Source organism: Candida pseudojiufengensis (assembly GCF_024610245.1).
Source record: "Candida pseudojiufengensis strain CBS 10847 chromosome Unknown scaffold10, whole genome shotgun sequence".
NCBI lineage: Eukaryota > Fungi > Ascomycota > Pichiomycetes > Serinales > Debaryomycetaceae > Lodderomyces > Lodderomyces pseudojiufengensis.
Genome location: NW_026261540.1, coordinates 1 through 22,960, shown reverse-complemented (window position 1 = coordinate 22,960; position 22,960 = coordinate 1). Strand labels below are relative to the sequence as shown.

General features: G+C 27.1%; 9 protein-coding genes across 9 annotated transcripts; 2 read left to right on the top strand and 7 right to left on the bottom strand. All coding sequences in view use genetic code 12, as the record gives it.

The window, feature by feature from the left end:
• Window positions 1-2,988: 2,988 nt before the first annotated feature.
• On the top strand, window positions 2,989-5,661 carry KGF55_004948 (uncharacterized protein; the record flags this gene model as incomplete). The annotated part of the gene is made up of 1 exon (XM_051759907.1): window positions 2,989-5,661. The coding sequence occupies one exon, from the start codon at window positions 2,989-2,991 to the stop codon at window positions 5,659-5,661; it is 2,673 nt and encodes an 890-aa protein (XP_051612111.1).
• Window positions 5,662-5,957: 296 nt separating this feature from the next.
• On the bottom strand, window positions 5,958-6,857 carry CIP1 (Cip1p; the record flags this gene model as incomplete). Its single annotated transcript, XM_051759906.1, has 1 exon — window positions 5,958-6,857. One exon carries the CDS (start codon window positions 6,855-6,857, stop codon window positions 5,958-5,960), a length of 900 nt encoding a protein of 299 aa, XP_051612110.1.
• Window positions 6,858-9,003: 2,146 nt separating this feature from the next.
• On the bottom strand, window positions 9,004-9,333 carry KGF55_004946 (uncharacterized protein; the record flags this gene model as incomplete). The annotated part of the gene is made up of 1 exon (XM_051759904.1): window positions 9,004-9,333. One exon carries the CDS (start codon window positions 9,331-9,333, stop codon window positions 9,004-9,006), a length of 330 nt encoding a protein of 109 aa, XP_051612109.1.
• Window positions 9,334-9,691: 358 nt separating this feature from the next.
• On the top strand, window positions 9,692-11,194 carry KGF55_004945 (guanine deaminase; the record flags this gene model as incomplete). The annotated part of the gene is made up of 1 exon (XM_051759903.1): window positions 9,692-11,194. The coding sequence occupies one exon, from the start codon at window positions 9,692-9,694 to the stop codon at window positions 11,192-11,194; it is 1,503 nt and encodes a 500-aa protein (XP_051612108.1).
• Window positions 11,195-11,262: 68 nt separating this feature from the next.
• On the bottom strand, window positions 11,263-12,075 carry KGF55_004944 (uncharacterized protein; the record flags this gene model as incomplete). Its single annotated transcript, XM_051759902.1, has 1 exon — window positions 11,263-12,075. One exon carries the CDS (start codon window positions 12,073-12,075, stop codon window positions 11,263-11,265), a length of 813 nt encoding a protein of 270 aa, XP_051612107.1.
• A 484-nt stretch (window positions 12,076-12,559) lies between these two features.
• Window positions 12,560-13,111, bottom strand: KGF55_004943 (uncharacterized protein; the record flags this gene model as incomplete). Its single annotated transcript, XM_051759901.1, has 1 exon — window positions 12,560-13,111. The coding sequence occupies one exon, from the start codon at window positions 13,109-13,111 to the stop codon at window positions 12,560-12,562; it is 552 nt and encodes a 183-aa protein (XP_051612106.1).
• Window positions 13,112-13,547: 436 nt separating this feature from the next.
• Window positions 13,548-14,078, bottom strand: KGF55_004942 (uncharacterized protein; the record flags this gene model as incomplete). Its single annotated transcript, XM_051759900.1, has 1 exon — window positions 13,548-14,078. The coding sequence occupies one exon, from the start codon at window positions 14,076-14,078 to the stop codon at window positions 13,548-13,550; it is 531 nt and encodes a 176-aa protein (XP_051612105.1).
• A 1,237-nt stretch (window positions 14,079-15,315) lies between these two features.
• On the bottom strand, window positions 15,316-16,050 carry SSR1 (Ssr1p; the record flags this gene model as incomplete). Its single annotated transcript, XM_051759899.1, has 1 exon — window positions 15,316-16,050. The coding sequence occupies one exon, from the start codon at window positions 16,048-16,050 to the stop codon at window positions 15,316-15,318; it is 735 nt and encodes a 244-aa protein (XP_051612104.1).
• Window positions 16,051-19,005: 2,955 nt separating this feature from the next.
• Window positions 19,006-21,765, bottom strand: KGF55_004940 (uncharacterized protein; the record flags this gene model as incomplete). The annotated part of the gene is made up of 1 exon (XM_051759898.1): window positions 19,006-21,765. The coding sequence occupies one exon, from the start codon at window positions 21,763-21,765 to the stop codon at window positions 19,006-19,008; it is 2,760 nt and encodes a 919-aa protein (XP_051612103.1).
• Between the last annotated feature and the right edge of the window lie 1,195 nt (window positions 21,766-22,960).

Genomic DNA, 22,960 nt, shown 5'->3' with positions numbered 1-22,960 from the left:
CAGTTCCAATAAAAATGTGTTTTGCATTTTTAGATTAGCTCATGTTTTTGTATAGGTTAATTAATAAATTACGCTATTTTTACAGCAGAAATTTCTTTGAAAGTTTTGTAGGCTAATGGGGTTTAGTCGATTCTTATTCTTTTTATCCAAATCGTGTTTCAGGTCTAGGGTAATTTTTTTTTTTTTGCAACCGACTTACCTTATTCAGTTGTAAAAGAGGCTGATATAAAAATATCCAAATTAAGTATCATCAATTACTACTTTCAGAATAACGATTGGAATAAAATTACATTGTAATTTTGAGCTCAAAATTAAGCATTACATCAAAAACAAAGCAAAATAATAAGGTCAAAAAATTTATCAATATACTTTCCTCATGATTGTTCTCCACTTGATGGTGTAATTTGTTGTTTTCAATTGCAAATTGGAAAGCGCAAATTTGAAAAGCAAATTTCATAGTCTAGAACTGTCAGTTTTTTTGAAAATAGCTTCTACCACCTATATAATCAAATTCGACTGATTCTAGCAAGTTTGCTTCTCCTCCTTCATAAATTTGTTCTAATCTACGGCACATTTACTTTCTCCAACAAAGATCTAAAACTAGAATAAAACATTAAATTACTTTGTGATGTTTTGCAAAACTGGCAAAAACTTAAAGTAAAAACAACTACATTTTTTTTTTTTTCAATATTAATTGTTTATTAGATCAGTAGTCTAGCTTGCTAAACAGTAACTTTAGTGTATGCACCAACTATAATCTGGAGCTCCAACTCGGGACTGTGTAATAAAAACCCTGCACTACTAAGGTAATGCTCAATATTATCTCGAATAAGACATCTTGTGATTTTATTCAATCAATAATTCGGATAAATTATGACGTCTGAATTCTTTTGACAGAATTATGAGCATCCGAAGTTAAACCTGATGTCAAACTCTACAACATTTAAATATGCTTATTCATGTAAATTAAAAACAATTTCTTTATTAAAAATATCTGAATTGTTGAAAAGTTAGTCGATACATAATTGTACGTGATTGCTTTTCTTTTATGGTGTGTCATTTACACGCAATTTTGTAAATCTAAGTTATTAAACAAAGTAAGTAGGTTGAAGCCTATATATTTTTCTGAAGATTCGAGAGAAATTTAATTTAACTACACATGAATAGATGTCTTTGGTTGTTTAACCTTTCTTGTTCAATTTCATGAAATAATAAATTTTGACAGATTAACTAAATTATGAACTAAATTTCCAAAAAATAAATAAATTACTTTTAAAACTTTAAAGAAATCATTTAAAATAATATTTGAAATAACCGGCAATGGCTGAGTATAGTAAAATTGATTGATCGTAAAGTTAAAATTTATATCAAAATCATTGTCTTAAATCTTGATTCTTTATGAATTATCTCAATATTTTGAAAGATGGCCGGCCGTAAATGTATAGCCATGTAGGTTTATAAAATAGCAACTGGAGATACCCCATTTTTATTCCATTTTCCAATGTACATTAAATCAAGAAACATATACTGTTATAACCCAGTCTCACTAATGACATATAGTGGTCTTATACTTATTTTTCAAACCTTGATGTTTATTTTTTAAAAAAGTCCCTTGTTTAAGTGTTATAATATTAGTGAAAAGATAATAAATTATTTCAATTGAAGTCAAGAATCTAAATTCATTGATTAATATTATTATTTTAAAAACAAAGCATATACTTACATAAAATTCATAATAAAAGATTTCATACTTAATTGATTTATGAACTTTTTGGAAATTTTTTTCAAAAAAAATAAAAATCAAAGTATAAATTTAAATCAACTTAGATCCAACTTTTTGATTTCATCTTTTATCAAATTTGATAATTTCAATTTCAATTTTATATAAGTTTCAGATTTTTCTTTTTTTTTTTTGCAATCAAACAATAAATTAAGTTTAACACTTTATACATATTATCAGAATTAGATTTACAATTAATACGGTCCTAGATCAAACGTCAAGCAAATCACAATCAAACTTCAACCGTTATAAATTTAATATTAGATTTAAATAGCCTTAATTTCAAAATAAAATAGACAGTAACTTTTTTTTCATCACTCATAGTGGAGCTAATTAGAGAATCAAAGAGATTGAACAAACCTATTACAAATTATAAATTATTTTGAGTCAAATTAAGATCTCATCAATCATTGATTTCAGCTGTTCCCGTATACTTGAGAATTAAGCTTAGATTTCAATCTACTTTGAGTTTTTACTTCGGCATCTCCACAAAATCTTGATCAAAAAAGGAAAAACAATTGATTTTTTACTGGAGTTGAAACTTTAAATTATTGGAATTTCCTTAAACTTTCATTACCTCAGCAAGTCTCACTTCATAAAATAAAGTTTTACACAAATCAAAGCCTTAATAACAGTGATCAAAACTGATCAAAACTAGTCTAATTACAACGATTTCAATTTGGTCCAAATCATTGCAATAAAAGGTACCGGAAAAAGCCAACTAATTTAATACATTCTACATTAAATAAACCACACCACTTTTTTTTTTCAACATATTTTATTCCAATCTCAAATAAAAGCTGACGTTCCTTTCAAATTTTATTCAATTTGGCAATTAAAGATTAAGTATTTACACCTTATTAAAATTTATACTTGATTAATCAGTCACTAATACAAAAATTCTGATCATTAGATTTATATTTTGTTAATAGCTTTAAGATTTTTTAACTGGAGTTTTCAATAATTACACAAAAACGTTTAATTATAAACATATTATTTTTTTTATTTACATTTTTTTATATCAAAAGATTTCTTAAAATCAAACTAATTTATTACTGAAAAGATTCACCACATAACAGCTGAACAGTTTATAAGAGGGATAGAGACAAAATAGAGAGAGTACTTCATAGTTCATTTACAATCAGCTCAGCGTTATATATCAATTTATCATCATAGAAGTTCAAATAATTTAATTAATTTCATACCAAATGATGGCTTTTGATTATTTAGCATCATCGCTTAATAACAAAATCAATAATGATCAAGATAAAAGTACTGAAATTAAAGATATTAATTTTAAAAATTCAGACCTAAAATCTAAATTTAATATTTCAACAAATGATGAAAATACTGATATAAGATCAAATTATCTTGATATACCACTACAAATGAATCAATTTTCAAACTTAGATCAATTATCTTCATCTCAATTTCAAAATTTAAGTTTAAATAGTCCTAGAGATAACAATCGAAATTATAGTTTAAATCAAAAAATCCCAACTTCAATCAATCAATCAATGTGGAATAATTCAAATAATTTATCATTAAATTCAAATCAATATCAACAACATCCTCAACGAGGTTTATATATAGATTCAAGTAATATATGGTCTCAAAAACAACTGAATTCAATATCAGAGCAACCAGTTTCGACTAATATTTGGTCACCACCTTCAACTAATTCAGCTTGTAATCCACCTAAAATTTCAAGTCCAAAATTTTTGCAACAAAATAATAATCAACAACAAAACAATTTGAATAATGCGAATGCGAATTACAATTTAAATTTAAATACTTCATTAATTAATAATAACTATACTTCAAGTAATACAAATGCCAATAATAGAACTTTTTCAATAACTGAAATTGCTCCAACATTAGATGAAATTAATAATGGAATTAATGGTGATTATGTTAATGGTGGATCTTTATCACCACAAACTAAGTATGATATAATAAGAAGACGGTCATATACTGATAATTTGTCAAATGATACTGCAACAGCACCAGTTCAACAACAACAATTATATCAAGAAACCAATTCAACAGTAAACCTCAATGATGCAAATATAATGAAGATGGTTGATGAGTATTTTGAAACTGATCCTCATGAAAGAGTTAAAGTTACAATGCAAATTTTAAATGATAGATTTTTTCATGAAGAAAAATATTTAAGTGATGCTTATCAATTACCAAAATTTCCAATTGAATCATCATTAAGAAATTACCAGTTGGTGTTGGTCGGATTCAAAGCTGGTAGAATTGATGTTTTTTATTTACCTTCAAGTGCTCAAACTTCAACTTCTTTTACATCTACTTCATCACCTACTTCACCTGGAACTACTAATTCATCATCATATATAAATAATTTAGAAATTAAACTTGGGGATCTTGTTATAGTTGAAGCTGATAGAGGTAGAGATTTAGGTAAAGTTTTTAAATTAAATGTATCAATTGATGAAGCAAGATTATTAAAATTATTACAATTTCAAGAACAACAAGCTGCATTAAATGAACATTTTGATAATAATTTTTTAGATGATTTATCAGTCAAAACAATGTCTCAACAACAACAACAACAACAATCACCAGGAACAACTGACTCCATAAATTCATTTTTACCATCAGTATTATCTCATCATCAACAAAGTTCATCAATATCTCCTCCAACTTTACAATTTCCAAAATCTGTATTATCAATTGCTCAACCAAATGAAATTTTTCAAATTTTAAATAAAAAACAAGATGAAGAAAAAGCATGTAGATTATGTTTAGCAAAAATTGCAAATGCAACAAGTAGTTGTTTATTATCAGGAGCTCCAATATCACCAACAACTCAAGATTTATTACAAATGAAATTAATTGATAGTGAATATCAATTTGATAGAAAAAAATTAATTTTTTATTATTCAACTTCAAAAAGAATTGATTTTAGAGATTTAGTTAGAGAATTATTTAGAATTTATAAAACAAGAATTTGGATGTGTGCTGTTATTGGATTACCTTTTGAAAATTTTAAAAATCAAAATTTAAGTCCTAATTTAATTCAACAACAACAACAACACTCACAACAACAACCACCAGGATTCGGAATTTCTCAACAAAATCAACAACAACAACAAACACTTTTCAATGGTGGTGCTATCAATAATAGAAGATTAAGTTTACAATCACAACCAACTTCTCAAAATCAAATAAATTCAAATTTACAACATCATCAAACTTGGCCACAAGAACAAAATTCAATAAATCAACAACAACAATTTTATAGACCTCAATATCAATTAACTCCAACTCATTCTCAAAATTTACAACAACCACAATCTTATGAATTTCAAAATCAAAACATGGCAGATTTACAAAATACATTAGCTCCCATAAATGATGAAAATAAAAATAATTCATTACTTCAAACTCCATATCCCGATTTAAATCAAAATTATTATCAACAACAACATTCTTTATCATCAGAAATTTATACGAATCAATTCAAACAACAGTCATTCAATCCACAATTGTTTCAACCTCAACAACAACAGCCACCACCACAAACAACTACAACTACTCAACAACAACAACAATCACATAATACATTAAGTCAACAAGATCAACAAGCTAAACAAAAACAAATTGAAAAAGTTCATCAATTAGCAAAACAACATCAAAATAAAGAACAATCAAAAGAAGAAGAAGAAATAAAACAAGATATAGAAAATAATGAGAATAACGATAACAATTCACCTATAGAATTAACTGAGGAAAACAATAAAAAGGAACAACAAAATTTATCATCATCATCATTTAATTCATCTTCATATTCAAAGAATCTTTCAAATGAAAAATTAGTTTTAAAAAGTTTAGTTGATATTATAGATTCTTAAAATTAGAAAAAACAAGTACTTTACTTTAATGAATATAAATTTTACTTTACATATTACAATTTTGCTTATTTTATAAAAAGTCATATAACTTACTAAGTATGTAGATTTATATATATAGTTTATTGATAAAATTACATATTATTTCGAAATTATTTAGTATTTATTACACTTAAATTTATGTCACTGTTTGAATTCATAACTAAAGAATATATAAAACTTATATACTATTCAATTTGCATATGACTTACCTCTCAAAATTCAAATGCAAGTTTGAATTTCTGAATCTTACTGTCTAGTCATTTTTCATATTTACCCCATTTCCAAACACTTTCACCAGGATTAATTAATTCATTATCTAATTTACTAAATAATAACCCCTTATCTAAACCTTGAGCAATAATAACTTGTAAATAAAAGAAAAAATCATCAGGATTAAAACCAGCTTTTAATTTATCTTGAAATTGTTTTTTACCTTCTTCTGCACTAATAGTAGTTAAAATTTTTAAATCTTTATTATGTCTTTTTGAATATTGATTAATTACATCTTGAACTGTAATAGTATCTGATGAAATTCTTAATACATCTGGTAAATCTTCAACTGGTTTAAAAGTTGATACAGCTAAAACAGTATTTCCAATATCGGCCAATGTTGAAACATTAATTTTTTGATTTAAATCTCCAATTACATTTATTCCATTATCAGTTATACCAACTGCTCCAACCCAATCATATAAAAATTTTCCAGGAACAATAAATAATGAAGTTATAATATCAACAACTTTAACTCCTTTAACTTTTCTTAAATTTGCAGAATGTTCTGATTTTAAAGCTAAAAACCCAGGAGCATAAGTATCAACTTGATCAATATCTGTACCAAATTGTGAAGGAATAACTAATTTTGGTTTAACTGCTTCAACAATTTTTTCAATTTCTGAAAATACTTGAGGATTTGGACCTGTTAATTCAATTAAAACATCAACTCCCTTAAGTTCAGAGATTAATTTTGATTCAGTTGATTTAATTTCAGGAATTGAAATATATTCAATTTTTTCAGTATTTTTTAAATCTGATTTTCTTGTTATTGCTTTTATTGGATATGAAATTTTTGAATCAAATTTTCCTGAATTTATTGCTTCTAATACTGGTTCACCTAAAAATCCATGAAGTCCGAATATGGCAATTGATACTTTTGACATTATTAATTAGCTTGATTTTATTTATATATTGTATTGAATTGAGTTAATTAGTTTATAATTTGAATTGATTGATGTTTGAAATTGAAGATGTTAAAAATTGAGAAATTCAATGGTGTATTTATAATTTTTTGAACTCATTCTCCTAAATTCAATTGAATATTTGTTTAAAAGTGTTTAAATGTAATGATATGATTTAAGCTGTGGCATTATGCAGTATTTTGGTTTAAATTTGATTATAAATATTTGTTGCTTACATAATACTCTAATAGTTAGTTATGTAATCAATTTTAGTAATAATATTATTAATACTCTAAAGCATTAAATTTGTGTAAGTTGTGGTTAGTAATCATAAGATCAAATTATAAGCATACTATCAATTCAATTAAATTTGGTCTTGAAAGTTTATTCGCTATGTCAATGGTTAGAAAATATGTGGATACAAACCAATGTTTCATGTTACTACGAATTAAAAAAGTGAGTCTCCAACTGTGATTTGTGGATATTTAAATTCAACCAATTCATAGTTCCCGCTGTCCCACATCATTTATTTTTAAATCAGACAAACATGAATTAAGGCTCCGACTCAACATGTCATAGCCCACGGCGGGCTCGGTCTTGATTTAAGCAGTTGAAGCGATTCTATGAGTAGTGTTGTATATGTAATTTTGTTTCCCCAAATTTAAGGATAAACATTTACACGAGAATTGTGTTTCATATTTTAATTTTGTCTCAGAAAATTAATAGAAGACACAAACTCACATAATAAAAATATATAGGGGATGAATTCAATAGAAAATCATAGAATGTAAGACTTTAACATGAGATAGAGACATGAGACATAGAAAACAAAAGGCCACCATTTCTATTAAATACTTTAACCACAATTAATTGTAAGTATCATAACGACAATTAAGGTTGCTTCCGTTTCTTTCAATGTTTATTGAGCAAAATTTCTTTGAATTTGAAATCGAAAACTGATTATGGTTCAACAATGTGAACACCAATCAAAACTCTTGTTAAATTCATCAATCCAGAATAATTAGAGTTGAATAAAACAAACTAATATATCTAATTGACAGACAATTAAGACAATTTAAAATTTGCAACTACTTCTTTCTGATCAACCACAGTCAATATTCAAATTTTAAGTAGAGCTCCATATTCCGAGAAAGATAAAGTACCAAAATAAAATAATGAGGAGACGCTTCAAAATCGTTCTATGTTTAACTTGTTTGATGACCTGATTTAGGTGAAGATCTATAATTACTACCCATTTTTAATAACGTTCTTCCGTTAAAATTTTCACCGATTACTCTATATCCTATTGAATTAATACGGGTAGGATAGAAGATTTACAGGTATCATAGATTGAGAATTTAATTAATAAATTTTAAATCCTAAATCATATTAGAGCTAGATCTTGGAATAAGTTCTGTAAAATTTATTTTCAAACCTTCGATAACTATGAGAATATGGTGGAAATGAGAGTGAAAGGTTGGAAAACCTGAAAAAAATATTTCGTAGGTATGCCATTGTAAAGTGTTTTCTTGCCTATATAAAATTTTAAACAAGAGTCTTCATGGAGAGTAATATAATTTGCCTTGAATAGTAATTCGAGCATTCAGTTTACGAAAATAATTCTGTTGCAATCGTTTTGTGTGATTTTGACTCATGCATGAAATCTTTTATACGAAAATGCATGAATTCTATAATTTCCTTGGAAGTACAAAGTCGTCATTTGTATGTTATTTTATCATCTAGCCATTCGTGTACATTTATAACTTCTTGATCGTTTGAAACTCGAGAGGTTAAAAGATTGAAATGCTAAACTACATACAACAAAAGATTAGGGAATTCATATTCTTTCATAATTGATTAAAGATAGTTGCATAATTGATTATAGACTGGAGATTTTTTCAACATATATATTGGGCACCTATAGCTCTCAAACAATGACAAGATACCAATCCCAATGAACTGACGGGTAAGCTACCTAACATTTCATAGATTTCAAAAGGTCATAACTGGACTTTCTGGGTACTTAGAAATGACTTTATTTACACCAAAAAAATTCATGTAAAAATAATTTACACCAAAAAAAATCATGTAAAAATCGTTTAATTATCGAGTTATCTTGAAAAAACATTCATTGCTCCCAATATTCTGGATCATTTTTTGCAGTAAATTCTTTAACTTGATCAATATCAATTTCAAAATAAGGTTGTTTAAAAAATAAATCAGGTATTGGTGATTTTGCTAAATCTAACATTGCAATAAATATTAACGCATCTTGTTCTGATTTATGATAATCAGATAAAAATTCTTGTAATTCTTCCCAATAATGAACAAACCACAATGGTTCAAGATTAGGTTGTTGCAATTGTTTAAAAAATTGTAGCATCATTTTTCTTTTATCATATGGACTATATGGTTCATCACCATCACCGAAAAGGTATAAGTCCGTGAACGAATCCATTATGAAGACGAGTTAAAAAAAAAAATTTGAGAAACCACTTCAATGATGGAGTTATAACAATGTTTCTAGCACCTCAATTGATGATGACTGATCGTTGACTTCACTTTGAGTAATGAGATGTTAGAGCAAATTAGAAAGCATCTCTTCAACTTAATGAAACACAAAAACGCTTTTGAAGATCAAAATTTGAAATCGGAATCTCCAACGGAAGAAAAAGATAAATATAATAAACACAACTTTTAAACAAACAAATATTTTCTATCTATAAAAAGTCAATCAAATTTCCCCAGATTTTAAATTAATAATTACAACAATTCACTATACCACATAGATACTAAGTTTTTACTCATATATGGAAATGCCAGAATCAACTGAACCAATAACGCCAAAAGCCATAGATCCAATAAAATATACAATATTTTATGGAACTTTTATTCATACTCCAACTTTATCAAATTTAGAAATTAATTTATTTACATTAGTTGGGATAGATCAAAATGGAACTATTGATTTTATTTATAAAAACAATAATCAAATAACAAACGAGGATGAATTGAAAAAAACATTTATACGAAAAAGAAATGAATCAAACAATAACAAAATTGAACTTCAAGATATAACATTTATCAACTACTCAAAAGATTTATCTAAATTTTTCTTTCCTGGATTTATTGATACTCATATACATGCATCACAATACCCCAATATAGGTGTTGGATTAGGAGTTCCATTATTAGATTGGTTAAAAGAATATACATATCCAGTCGAAAATGAATTTTCATCACCCGTTACTAAATTTGAATTTGCAAAATTGATTTATTCAAAAGTTATAGCCAGAACCTTGAGTAATGGTACAACTTGTGCTTCATATTTTACTACAATTGATTTAGATACAACTAAATTATTTGCTGATTTATTATTAACATATGGACAAAGAGGATTTGTTGGAAAAGTATGTATGGATCATAATGATGTATATGAAGAATATGAAGAAAGTGAATCAGATTGTATTCAATCAATGAATGAATTAATAAATTATTGTAATGAAATAAATCCCAAACTGGAAAACTTAATAAAACCAATTATAACTCCAAGATTTGCACCAGTTTGTTCTTCAAGTTTATTAAATACTTTGGGATCAATGAGTAAAAAATATAACTTACCAATTCAAACTCATATAAGTGAAAATTTAGAAGAAATAAAACTAGTTAAAAAATTATTTCCTGAAAGTGAAGGTTATGCAGAAGTGTATAATGAAGCAGGATTATTAAATAATAGAACAATATTAGCTCATGCAATTCATTTAACTAAAAAAGAATCAAATTTAATTTCAGAAAAACAATGTTCAATATCTCATTGTCCTACTTCAAATACATTCATATCAAGTGGTGAAGCTCCTATATATAAATATTTAAATAAATATAATATTAATGTTTCTTTGGGAACAGATGTAAGTGGAGGATTTGATTCAAGTATTTTACAAATGATTAAATTTTCAATTCTAGTTAGTCATCATTTATCAATGAAAAAAAATAAATCAACCGATGAAGAAGAAGATGTTAGGTTGTCATTATCAACTGCTTTATATATGGCAACAATGGGAGGAGCAAAAGCAGTTGGTTTACAAGATAAAATTGGTTCTTTTGATATTGGTAAAAAATTTGATGCTCAATTAATTGATTTATCAAGTAAAAATTCAAATATTGATATTTTTAATTGGCATATACCAAATTTTAAAGACAATGAAGAAGAAAATTTTAAAAAAATTAAAGATTTATTAGGTAAATGGGTTTTCAGTGGTGATGATCGTAATACTACAAAAGTATGGTGTAATGGTAGATTAGTTATAGATAAAAGTTAAGTTTAATTTAATAATTTTTTTTTAATTCTAAATATTTCAAAAAGAATGCAATGTAATATCAATAAATCTTATAAATATTTAAGAACTAACCAAATAATACCAATCAGAAATAAAATAGTAGCAATTAAAGCAGCTCCCAAAACATCTGAAAATTGACGTTCACCATGAATTTTATTTAATTCAAAAATAATACAACCAGCAATAAATAATAAATACATTGAAATATTAAAACCAAATATTCCAAAACATTTAACTAATTTATTTTCTCCAAATGATATCATCATTATTGAAGAAAAAAAAATTATAGATCCTGATACTAAAGAAAATACAATTTTTCCAGCTTTTGAACCTGTTAATGGTAATTGTGGTTGTTCTCTTTGTGTTTCAAGATCATCCAAATTTTTTGTTGATGTTTCTTGATTTAATTTATCCAGTTCAGATGTTTCTTCGTGTGGTATATCCAGTTCGGATGTTTCATGATTTGGTTTCTCTTGTTCCATTGATTCCTGGTTTGATTCTTGTTTGATTTCGTCCGGTTCAGATATTTCTTCATTTTTTTTTTTTGGTTCAGATGTAAAAGAAATTGAAATTGGGAACTTCTTCAGTTTTGATGTTTCATGATTTGATTTAACTTGTTTCGATGATTCCTGGTTCAATTTATCCAGTCCAAATGTCTCTTGTTCTATTCCATTCAGCTCAGATCTTTCTTTATTTGATTCACTCGGTTCAGAAGTGAAGGAAATTGAGATTGGGAACTTCCAAGGATTAGAACTTGGATTATTAATATTAGTATTATCGGTTGTAGTATCAATTAAATTTTCTGTAGAATGTTTATTTTTATCATCATCAATTGATTGATTTAAAGGTTTATAATTAGTCATTCTTGTATGGGGTAAAAGAAGAATAAGAATTAATTAATTTGAGTCTTAGCTTCTTTTGTGCCTTTTATATATTATAAAATTGTTCTCTCGTAAATTAATATAATTCTTATCTATTTGCTTTTCTCCTTTATTGTAAATTTCTTAAGAGGCTTTGTGGTGAATTATGATTTTCGAGCCACATGGTAAAAAGATTGAAAACTATCATGCTTTGAAGACTATCATGTCTTGCCGCAGCTTATTGTTTATTGATTAATTAATTTAATTGATTGATTTTGGTCATATGCTCTTCCTAAATCTCATCAGTTGAATGAAAGTTCTTAGATATATTACGTTGCTTGTGAAGTATTTTAAGAGTGATGGGAAAACAAACGTTATATCAAGTCTACAAAATGTTTGAATACATTATACTGAGCTAACAATGTAAGCTAAGCAATTAAACTTTGTAAAATTAACTTTATGTAATCTCTAACTATAAAAATCTAAATTATACAAGTTTTAAAAATGCCAACATTACACCAATCAGTATTAAAATAGTTCCTAAAAATCCAAACCCAACAAATTTTAAAAATTTTTTATTACCATAAATATCATGAACTTCAAATACAATACAACCAGCAATAAATAATAAAAAAACACCAATTATTATACCTAATAAACCCCATACTCTAACATATTTATTTTCTCCAGCTGTTAACATTATTGTTGAAAAAAAAAATAATATACAACTTACTCCAAAACAAAATGTAATTTTACTTGCTTCTGGAGAACAAGGTTGAGGTTGTGGGTGAATTTTTTGAGACTGTAAATCTTGTTCTGCTTGTGAGGTAGAAGATGATGCACCTTGATTATTCATATTGTTCATTTCATATGAAGTTGATGATGTTGGTGGGAATGGAGGTGGTGGACTTGAATAAAAAGGAGTTGGATTGTTGGTGTTATTTTTGTTATCCTCATTGTTGGTGTGCTCAATTATATCATTTGTGAGATTGCTTCCTAAGTTATCGATAAATTGTTTTATGGGTTTATATTCGGTCATTTTGAAAAGAATAGAGTGAGGTTTTTAATAATAAAAGATTTACATTTGACTCTTAGCCTAAATATTTATATTTTTTTTGTGTCGTAAAAAATTTGTCAAAATCTCGTAAATTTTATACGGCATTTTTCTTGGATATAAAAAACTGTGAGACCCTTATGTTAACAATACGTCATATTTAGTTGAAGAGTGTAGCCATAAATTGTTGAAGATTGTAGCGATTTGCCATTACAGAACTTAAAGTGGAGTAAGACTTTAAAAATAATCGAGTTAAATAATGTTAGGAAGAATTTATTAAGAGCTTTAAACCTTATAAGTAGAGTTTCATAAAAGGTAAGATCAATTTTTGGAAAATTTAATAGTACTTCAAGATTCTATCAACAACTTTTTCTATAAAAGAAGTAACCTCAATAACTATCCCAACCTTTTATAATATTTTCTAAAAGAAAAAATAACCTAATATCATAGCACCCAACAGCAATAAAATAGATCCAAGAAATCCTAAACCAAAATATTTCAAAAATTTTTCATTTCCAATAAATTTATCAACTTCAAATACTATGGACCCAGCAGTTAAAATTAAATATAAACCAATAATTAAAGTAAATAAACCCCATACTCTTATAGTTTTAGTTTCTCCAATTGTTACCATAAATAATGAAAGAGTAAATAATAAAGAACCAATACTCATACAAAATATAAATTTTAAACCTCTTGGTGTACATTCTTGTGGTTGTTGTCTTTGATTTTGATTTTGTAAGTCTTGTCCAGCTTGTGATGATCCTGATTCTTCTGTTTGATTTATGTAATTCATTGGGATTGAAAAAGGTGGGAAAGGTGGTGGTGGTGTTTGTTGAAAATAAGGGCTGGTGGTATTTTCAACCACTTTCTTGTTGAAATCTTGCGGATTATTATTGAATTCTTCAAATTGATCTTGTACCTCTTGATTTATTGGTTTATAATCTGTCATTATATTTTTGAGATGAAAGTTTATACGTTGGCTCTTCAATCCAACGAATATAAAACAATTTTTTTAAAAACAATAAATATGTCAAATTATTTTCCTCAATTTAATTTGCGCTTTTATGAGTGGTTAAGGGGTAGTATTTGAAGCCGTGCCAGGTAAATTTAAATTTCATGACTCCAATACTTTTGATGGCTCATAATCGAAAGTAAGAATAAACAGAAACTAATACATCTTAAGAATTCAGCTGCTTTTAGGAATTGATGAAGAAGTACAGTAAATATGAATCTTAATATCTTACTTTACTCAAAACAAAATGATGTGTCAAAATCTCGTAAATTTTTTATTCACTTGACGATCATCAATCTGTGTAAGAATCCAAAATCTATAATGAATTTAGTTATAAGTTGTTCCGCTTAGTTAATTTCCAAAATTTTAGTATCATTCAAGTAATAAAAATCCATACTTACAGGCTTTCAAAGTAATTCAAAGCCATCACTAAGAATGTCAAGACTGGATTTGAAAGTGAACTCGATAACCATTTTCGCCATATAATGAAAAATTTCATGTCAATACTTTAAAATCATGAATTTATTCTATTCATCAAATTTGGAAATATATATTTTAAGTCAAAAAATCTTACTTCATATTATACATTGAAATAAATACAAACAACCTTCTATTACAATAAAGTATGTAGAATTCATTTATTTCAATGATGAATGTTTACCCATGCAAAATTATTATAAGGTTTCTCAATTTTTGCATCCAAATTTATACTAATCCTAATATCAAGGTAATTCTCAAGAAGAATTTTTCAAAACCTACTCAAATTCTTAATTGTTTATTGAATTTGACTACTGAATAATCTTGTGAATCTTCTTCTTAAATCTTTGATTTTTCAAAATCGAGGAAAGTACTTAAGATCGGAGCGGGTTGATCAATACCCTTCCATCGGCCCTGCACATAAAAAATAAAAAACAAGCAAAATCTCGAAGATCTTAGGTTGTTTATACAAGACCAATGCAATTGAAGAGATCAATAAAAGTAAAGTGAACAAGTCTTTAAACGAAAGTCAATTAATTTTTATTTTTAAATTTTTTTAAATAGACCTATATAAAATGAAACGAAACCAACGAATAAAACCGTTGAAGAGAAAATTAGTAAACAAAGTGTTAATCAGTGTTATTTTGTATAATTTCGTCTTCTAACCGTCTTGCCTTTAATTATAAGCTACAAGAACTTATAATAAAGCAGCACCAACTAAACCAATAATTGCACCTAAACCAACTTTATTATTTGAACCTGAACCTTCAACTACAGTTTGTGAAATTGATGGTACAGCAGCACTTGATTCAACGACTGATGAAGTTTCTAAAGTAGACGAAGCAGTTGATGATTCAGCAGCTACAGTTGATGATGATTCTGATTCTTCTGAGGTTGAAGCTGAAGCTGAACTTGATTCTTCAACAATGACTGATGATGAAGATGAAGATTCAACTGGAGCTGATGCAGATGAAGATGGAGCAGCAGATGATTCTGATGCTTCTTCTGATGATGATGAAGAGGATGAAGCAGCGGCTGACTCTGAAGAGCTGGTTTCAGCACTTGATGAAGCAGCAGCTGATGATGAACTTGAAGCTGATGATGATGCACTTGATGATGAAGCTGATGAAGAAGCAGAAGCAGAAGAAGATGATGAAGATTGACTTGCAAATCCAGAACATGAAGAATCAAATGCTTTTTTAGCTTGATCTGCATCACCATTTGGACAAATATCATCTAAACATTGTTTAATGTCATTTGATTTATTTGAACAAATATGACTTAAATCATTTAAACCTGAAGATTGATCATCATTTTTTTCAACTTGAGCAACACAAGCTAAAAGACAAGCAGGTGGAGTAGCTAAAGTTTGTTGTAATTGTAATAATGAAGTAATTAAAGTAACGAATGTAAATTTAGTGAATGAAGCCATTTTTATGTAGTTGTGTAGAAATTTCTATGTTTGTTGATATTATTGTTGTTGTTGTTGTTGATAAATTAAAATTATAAAAATTTTCTAAATATAGCCGAGATTTGTAATAGATTTTAAATCTTAGATTAGTTATTTAGTTGAAGGGTATCAAGATATGTATAAACGAATGATGGTATTGACAAATAAAGATAATTCAATTGAATGAAGTGTTTGTTAACTATTTGTTGAAGAAGAAAGAAAGAAAGAGAAGTAAGTATCAAAAATCATACAATAAAAAATTCATTGAATAAAGTCAAAGTCTAAATTTGGTAATAAATTTTTTGTTTATTATTATTTATGGGTTTTGTGTTAGAATTGTATTTATTAGTGCGAGAATTTACTATTACTATAAATAGCTTGCTAAAGGCTAAGTAATTAGTTTAGCATTAGCACCTCTTCATAAGACAGCTGGAACAGTGTCGGGTCTTTGTCTCTATACCAATCCAGACTTTTCAATCACCCTTTTCCTCCCTTGAAATTATGAGTTGATACTTCTTTTGTTACTTCATAATTTGAATGTTGTTGAATTGAAAGATTGTTTACTAAAAGTACACTACGTTATTAACAAAAGTATATGCAGTACCAAAGATCTTTACTATTTAATTTTTGAGTCTAGAACTAATCATTGACTTTTGTGTCAAAAGGGTTCAATATTGACAAACTTAGTTCACGAACAGAACTACCAAATGAGATACTTTGTTGAAACCAGAGAAAAATCTTCACCAAAAATTACAAAATAGGAACTTATATGGAAGATTAATTGATAATTTAAAACAATATTTGTATAACCAAAATCAATGGGGAAGCACTTTAAAAAATTACTACAACCACGCCACACATGAGATTTCAGAATTTCATCAATTAATAATAAAAATTAAAAAGGTTTCATTATTAATCAGGCAAGAAACTCATTCACTTGTTATTCCCATAAGAAATGAGTTCCATCTTGATACTTGGCTAAGTCATATATTTTCCTAGGTTTTTTAGTGTATTTTATTTCATCTTTCCCTTCATTATCTTTGTCGATGAAGTGAAAGATGATTTTTGGATAGCACAACAAAACCATCAATATTTAATTCTAACTTGTCCAAAAACATGACTCAAAATTGTGAGTTCATTGATGAAACTTCTGGAATATGCTACATTTTGAATAGTGAACCAGATCTTGAAGAGAATGTTAGTGACTTTTTCAGGAATCGGTAGCTCATCAGTGGGAGGTATATCACCACCTGATTTTATTGATGATAATTAGCAACGTCAACTCCAAACGAAGGCTCCGGGATTTCATCAGTTTATAATAAGTTAAATATTGATGAATTGAAATACGTTAAAAAACCTCGATAAATATATTATTGCTTTATCATTTTTACTATTTGAACTTCATAGGTTCAATATCCTGAAAAGAAACCTTCATTCTATAATAGTATCAAATACTAGGGCAAGACTTCAAAGGAGTAGAACAAGGTTATTATAAAAGAGATTTCCTCAATGAAAGTAATATATAACAAGCAAAAATAGACTTTTTTCAATTTAGGGACCATATGTGTACATTCTAGATCAAAGTTCTCCTGTTCAATGAAGTTTTGGACATTCATGCAACATAAGTGTTCAAAACCTTATTGAACAGGAGATTGTTGAGTTTTTTCCTTTGATTTTCTTTCGTTTATAAATAAAGACATTATTATGAACCAATGAGAATACATGAGAAGAATAAAACGACATATAACATACTTAGACCCAAAGTTTAAGTATTTTACGCGAATACGCTTGTATCACTGATGTCAGGGGGAGATACTTCTTTAAAAAAATTAGAGCAACCAGATAAGGAAAAATTCATGAAACATGATTTAATTACTCCCTTACTTCCAGGTTTTTGCTACATCAACTACCTCAAATAGATTCTACTCACTTGAAATTAGGCTGCCAACAAAAATTAAGGATGAAATGAAAATCTTGGGATTTTGATTGAGTTTATGGAAGAAATTGAAGGTTTGTGGTGGTAATCGTTATAATCATAGTGAATGGACCTTAAGGAAGATCAGAATATTAGGAAGGGGAAGCCAAGATTTGGTTTAGAATTGAATTCCTATCAACTGAAAACATTGATGATGGGAATTTTTCCTTCAATTCTAAAGATGCTGTAGTCCATGGCATCTTATCAAATTTGTTACCATTGAAAAAGAAGCACCATGGCTGTTTTATTTCAATCTTCGATGAGCTTATTCATCGGGATCCGGATGATGTATTAGTCTTTTGATCTTATCAGGAAGTTCTATGGAAAGCTAATGGTGGTTTTCTTGATGCTAAGTGGTTAAAAGGAATTATATGTCTTTATTTACCAACTTCAATACAATAACTATATATGATGTTTCCTGTTTCAATCAATTTATCTTCAAAATTCATCTGCTACTGTTTATCAGCTTCGCTAAAAATTATGGAGCTATATTAGGTAATACAAGAAGTTAATGTAAAAGCTAATTATTTTATGACTTAACATGAAAATATTGCAAACCAGGTTTGAGAAAGAACAACGTAAGTACAACCTTTTACTGCAATAATTTTGATTCTATAACACCAAAGCCGCAAAATAACAGAATATACTTTGTTTTTCTGTATCTTGGTGTTATAGGACCAAAATCACTGCAGTGAAAAAAAGAATACCAGAATTTTGTATGATGACTGCCGATTAAGCTAGCAGCAAATTTGATTTGGAATACTTAGTTGGAGATTAATTTTATATGGTTCAAAGCATTCGCCCCATAATCATACACAAGTTCTTATGAAAATTAACTGTCTAAACAACAAACGAACTAAAAACACTAATTAACCTTAACCCAAATATTTTACCTTTCACCTAATTTCTCCAACTTATAATACCTAATTTCTGAAGCTAAATCAATACCTTTTTCAAACAACTTATAATCTAATTTTTGAAGATAAATTTTTACCTTTATATAACAACCTTAAATTAAAATCATCAAAATTTAAAATAAATTCAACAAAAATATCAATATCTAAATCTTGATTAAGATTCTTTCTTAATAAATCTCTAGAAGATCCATAATAAATTTTTATTGGTAATTTAGGTGATGTATAAAAACCTGGTGGTATTATAAGATATTCAATTTTATTTAAATAACCAAGGATTATATTATCATATTTTGCTATTGAACTTAATATTTGAATTTTAATTTCAGAATTTTTTATTGGATTATATATTTTTATTTCAATTTCTGATGTTAATATATGAATTATTATATCTAGTACAAATACTTTTAAATCTTGTGTTGCTAATTCGTTATCAGTTGACTTAGGTATTATTTCATTATTAGTTGATCTAGCTGTTATTTCATTATAAGTCGCTTTATATTCTGGAATTGTGAATGTAATATTAGGTAAAGAAAATTGAATTATTGAAATTTCTCTCAAAAATAATTCTAATCCATAATTATTTAAAACTGAATTATTTCCAATACTTAATATTTGATTAGCTCCTAATGATGAAGAATTTGAACTTATATATTCACTTATAAAATCTTGTAAAATTTGTTTTTCTGATAATTTATTAAATTGAAATTTTATATTTAATATTAAATCAATTTTTTCATGTTTTGGTAAATAAATTTCTTTAAATTTTATAACACCAATTTTTGTTTGATTTACTAATAAACCTAAATTTATTATTTGTTGATTAATTTGAGGAATATCTAATGTTATATTTAATGGATTATATATGGATGATTCTATTAAAAATTCAATACTATTTTTTGAAACTTCATATAGATAGATTTGATCTATTGTTATATTTAGTTGTTGAAGTATTGTGTCTATATTCAAATTTGAATCAATTGATGTAATATCAAATCTTGAAGGAATTTGAAGTTGAGTTAAATCTAATTGTTTTATATTTGCTTTCTTCATTAAAGGTAACAGCATTTCAATATCTGTTAAACTTATATTCATATGTAGATCTTCACAAATTAAAAGATCGTCGTTACGGTCATTGATTAATTTATTGATTACTTTACCAACATAGCTTGGGTTAATAATTTCAACATCCAAATCTGATAAACTCATTCCTATATTAATCAAATCTTTTACTTGATTTACGGTTGAATAAACAAAATCTTTTGATGATGCACTTAATAATAAATCATCACTCAACCCAATATTAAAATTTATTTTAAATTTTTTTAAATCAATTGGTAAATTTAAAGAATTTAAAAATTGAAAAGTTGAATTATTACTTATAATAGTTGAAATAATTTCATTACCAAAAGTTTTATTATTTTCATTATTCATTAAAATATCAGTTGAATTTGATTCAATTTTAGTTAATGGGATTTTAATCCTTGGTAATTTTATAGATAATTCAATTGGTGGTAATTTTTTTAAATTTTCCAATAACCAATTTAATTTATTATCAGGTTGATAATTATTTAAATGAATTGCAAAATTTATTGGATTTTCATTTAAATAATTTTGAACCATTTGATTTATTGGACTTACTCTATCAAAACAATCTTCCATTAAACAATTGGGGACGTCAGTAATTTGTCCAATAACTTGTATTGATATTAATTTACCAGGAGTTATATTTGTTGGTAAAGTTGTCCAATTTCCAACTTTAATTAATTTATTATTACAATCATTAAATAATAAATCCCATGACATAAAATTTAAATCTAATGTTAGACCATAATCATTAGCAATTAATAAATTAATATTTAAATCTATAACATTTGGAGTAGATGAAGTTATATCAAGTTTTTCAATTTTTAAAATCAGTGGTGGTAATTTTAAATCTTCCTTTTTTATAGTTATTTGATCATTAATTTCAATATCTTTTAAATTAAAACTGATAAATTTCAAAGTATTAATTTCAAATTCATCACCAAATATTTTTAAATCCATATTGATTTCATTTGAATTTAATTTATAGTAGTATTTTAAAAACTCAAAAAATTGAGTTTGACCTAATGAACAATTACTTGAAATATTTAAATTTGTTGTATGTAATTGTTTAATATCTACATAAATTGGTGGTGGAATAGTATCCAATAAATATAAATATGGACTATCAACATCAATTAATTTAACATGTATTTGAATTGGTTTTAACAGTTTTATTGTGATTCCACCAACCAAGAATGAACCTAGTTTTAAAACTGATTTTTGTATATAATTATTTTGAATTTTGTTATAATCTAATGTTATTGAACCTTGAACATTTATATTAACTCCCAGTGATGTTAAATTTTCTAAAGTTGTATTATGAATATTTATATCAATAGAGTCATTAATTGCATTTTCGATGTTATCTAGTGTCAAATAAGCAATAGATGCTGTTAAAATGACTAGTAGTAAAATCAAATGAATCCAATTTGGTTTAAATATCTTCTTTAATATTGAATAATGGGGTATTTCTGTTCTACTCAACAATGGTGTAGATTCATTTTCCTCCTGGTTATTTTGTGCTTCTATGTCGTTAGCTGAAGTAGATTGAGATTGCGATTGAGTTTGAGTTTGAGTTTGAGTTGATGTCAATTCATTTGGTTCTGATTCTGTGGGATGACTTGCCTCTTCATGATTATTATTATTATTTAACAAAGGAGTATTTTCTTCTTCTTCAATTGTACTACCATGATTTTGTTGAGTTGATTGACTATTTCCCATCTCTCATAATAGTTATGAATTTCTGAATTGACTTGCTCTAGGATGTAAAGTATCAGCTATATTATATTATAGTATTTTATGATAACAGATGGAGTTCTAAAGATTATGTTACAATTTTTCCGTCTTATTTTTAGGGGGTAATAGAATAAGGTAAATTGTATCAATAACATCAAAATCTTTTAATCTGAATAGTTCAACTGTCTTCATACCTAACGTTAGTGAAGTATCACTATCTCATAAATGAGAGCCAATATAGATGAACAATAACTAGGCAACCAGTTTGAACACATCGTGATAATACATCTGACTAGTAGAATAGTAGAACAGGTGTATACTTAATTGAGTAATTGTTGCGGCTTTACCTGTACGCGTTTAAATTGATATCAAAATCTCCGAACTGGAACTATTACAAGTGACTACAAAAGCAAATCCACTAGCGCTAGAAGACTTGGTAGATGCGCGTGACAAACCATTAAATATATCTACATTTCATCATGGGTCAAAAAAATTTCATGAAAACACACCACCAATCATCCCAACAGGCTGGAGCAGAATAGAACCAATTTGCCACTTAACAGAGACGGATTGGCGTATATTCTGGAAGAAACTTCTGAATGCACAATCATTACCACTCGGGTCATTACAACATCTCCATCTTTTCACACTAGGATATTACTCACATCATCCGTTTTATCCTAATACTAATCCCTCAAATTGCCGCTTCTGTCAAAACAGCAACTCCGATACACTCATACATCACGCTTTCCACTGTACTGATACACAACCTATATGGGATAAGTATTTTACAAGGGAAAGATCTATTCAATTTATAATTGGGAACCAATACCTTTCCAAAATCGACATTTATAAACTCAACTCATACATTGGCGGACTCATCAAAAAGATCAAATCTCGACGACGACAACAGTCGTCATTATCTGAGAGAGATTTGAACACGAGTCAACCAATTGTATGAATATCTTTTATTGAATCAAAGACAATGCAAACAATATATCACCACATTACCACAGGATTTTTGCTTGAATATAATATCTTATCTACTTCAAGCCTTTTACCTACTATTAGAATATCGCAAAAGTCACCAATGCGTTAGGTGACCCGGTTTTATAGAATTATATAGATAACGTCTGTATATTAAATAAATACTGTGTTTAAAAAAAAAAAAAAAAAAAAA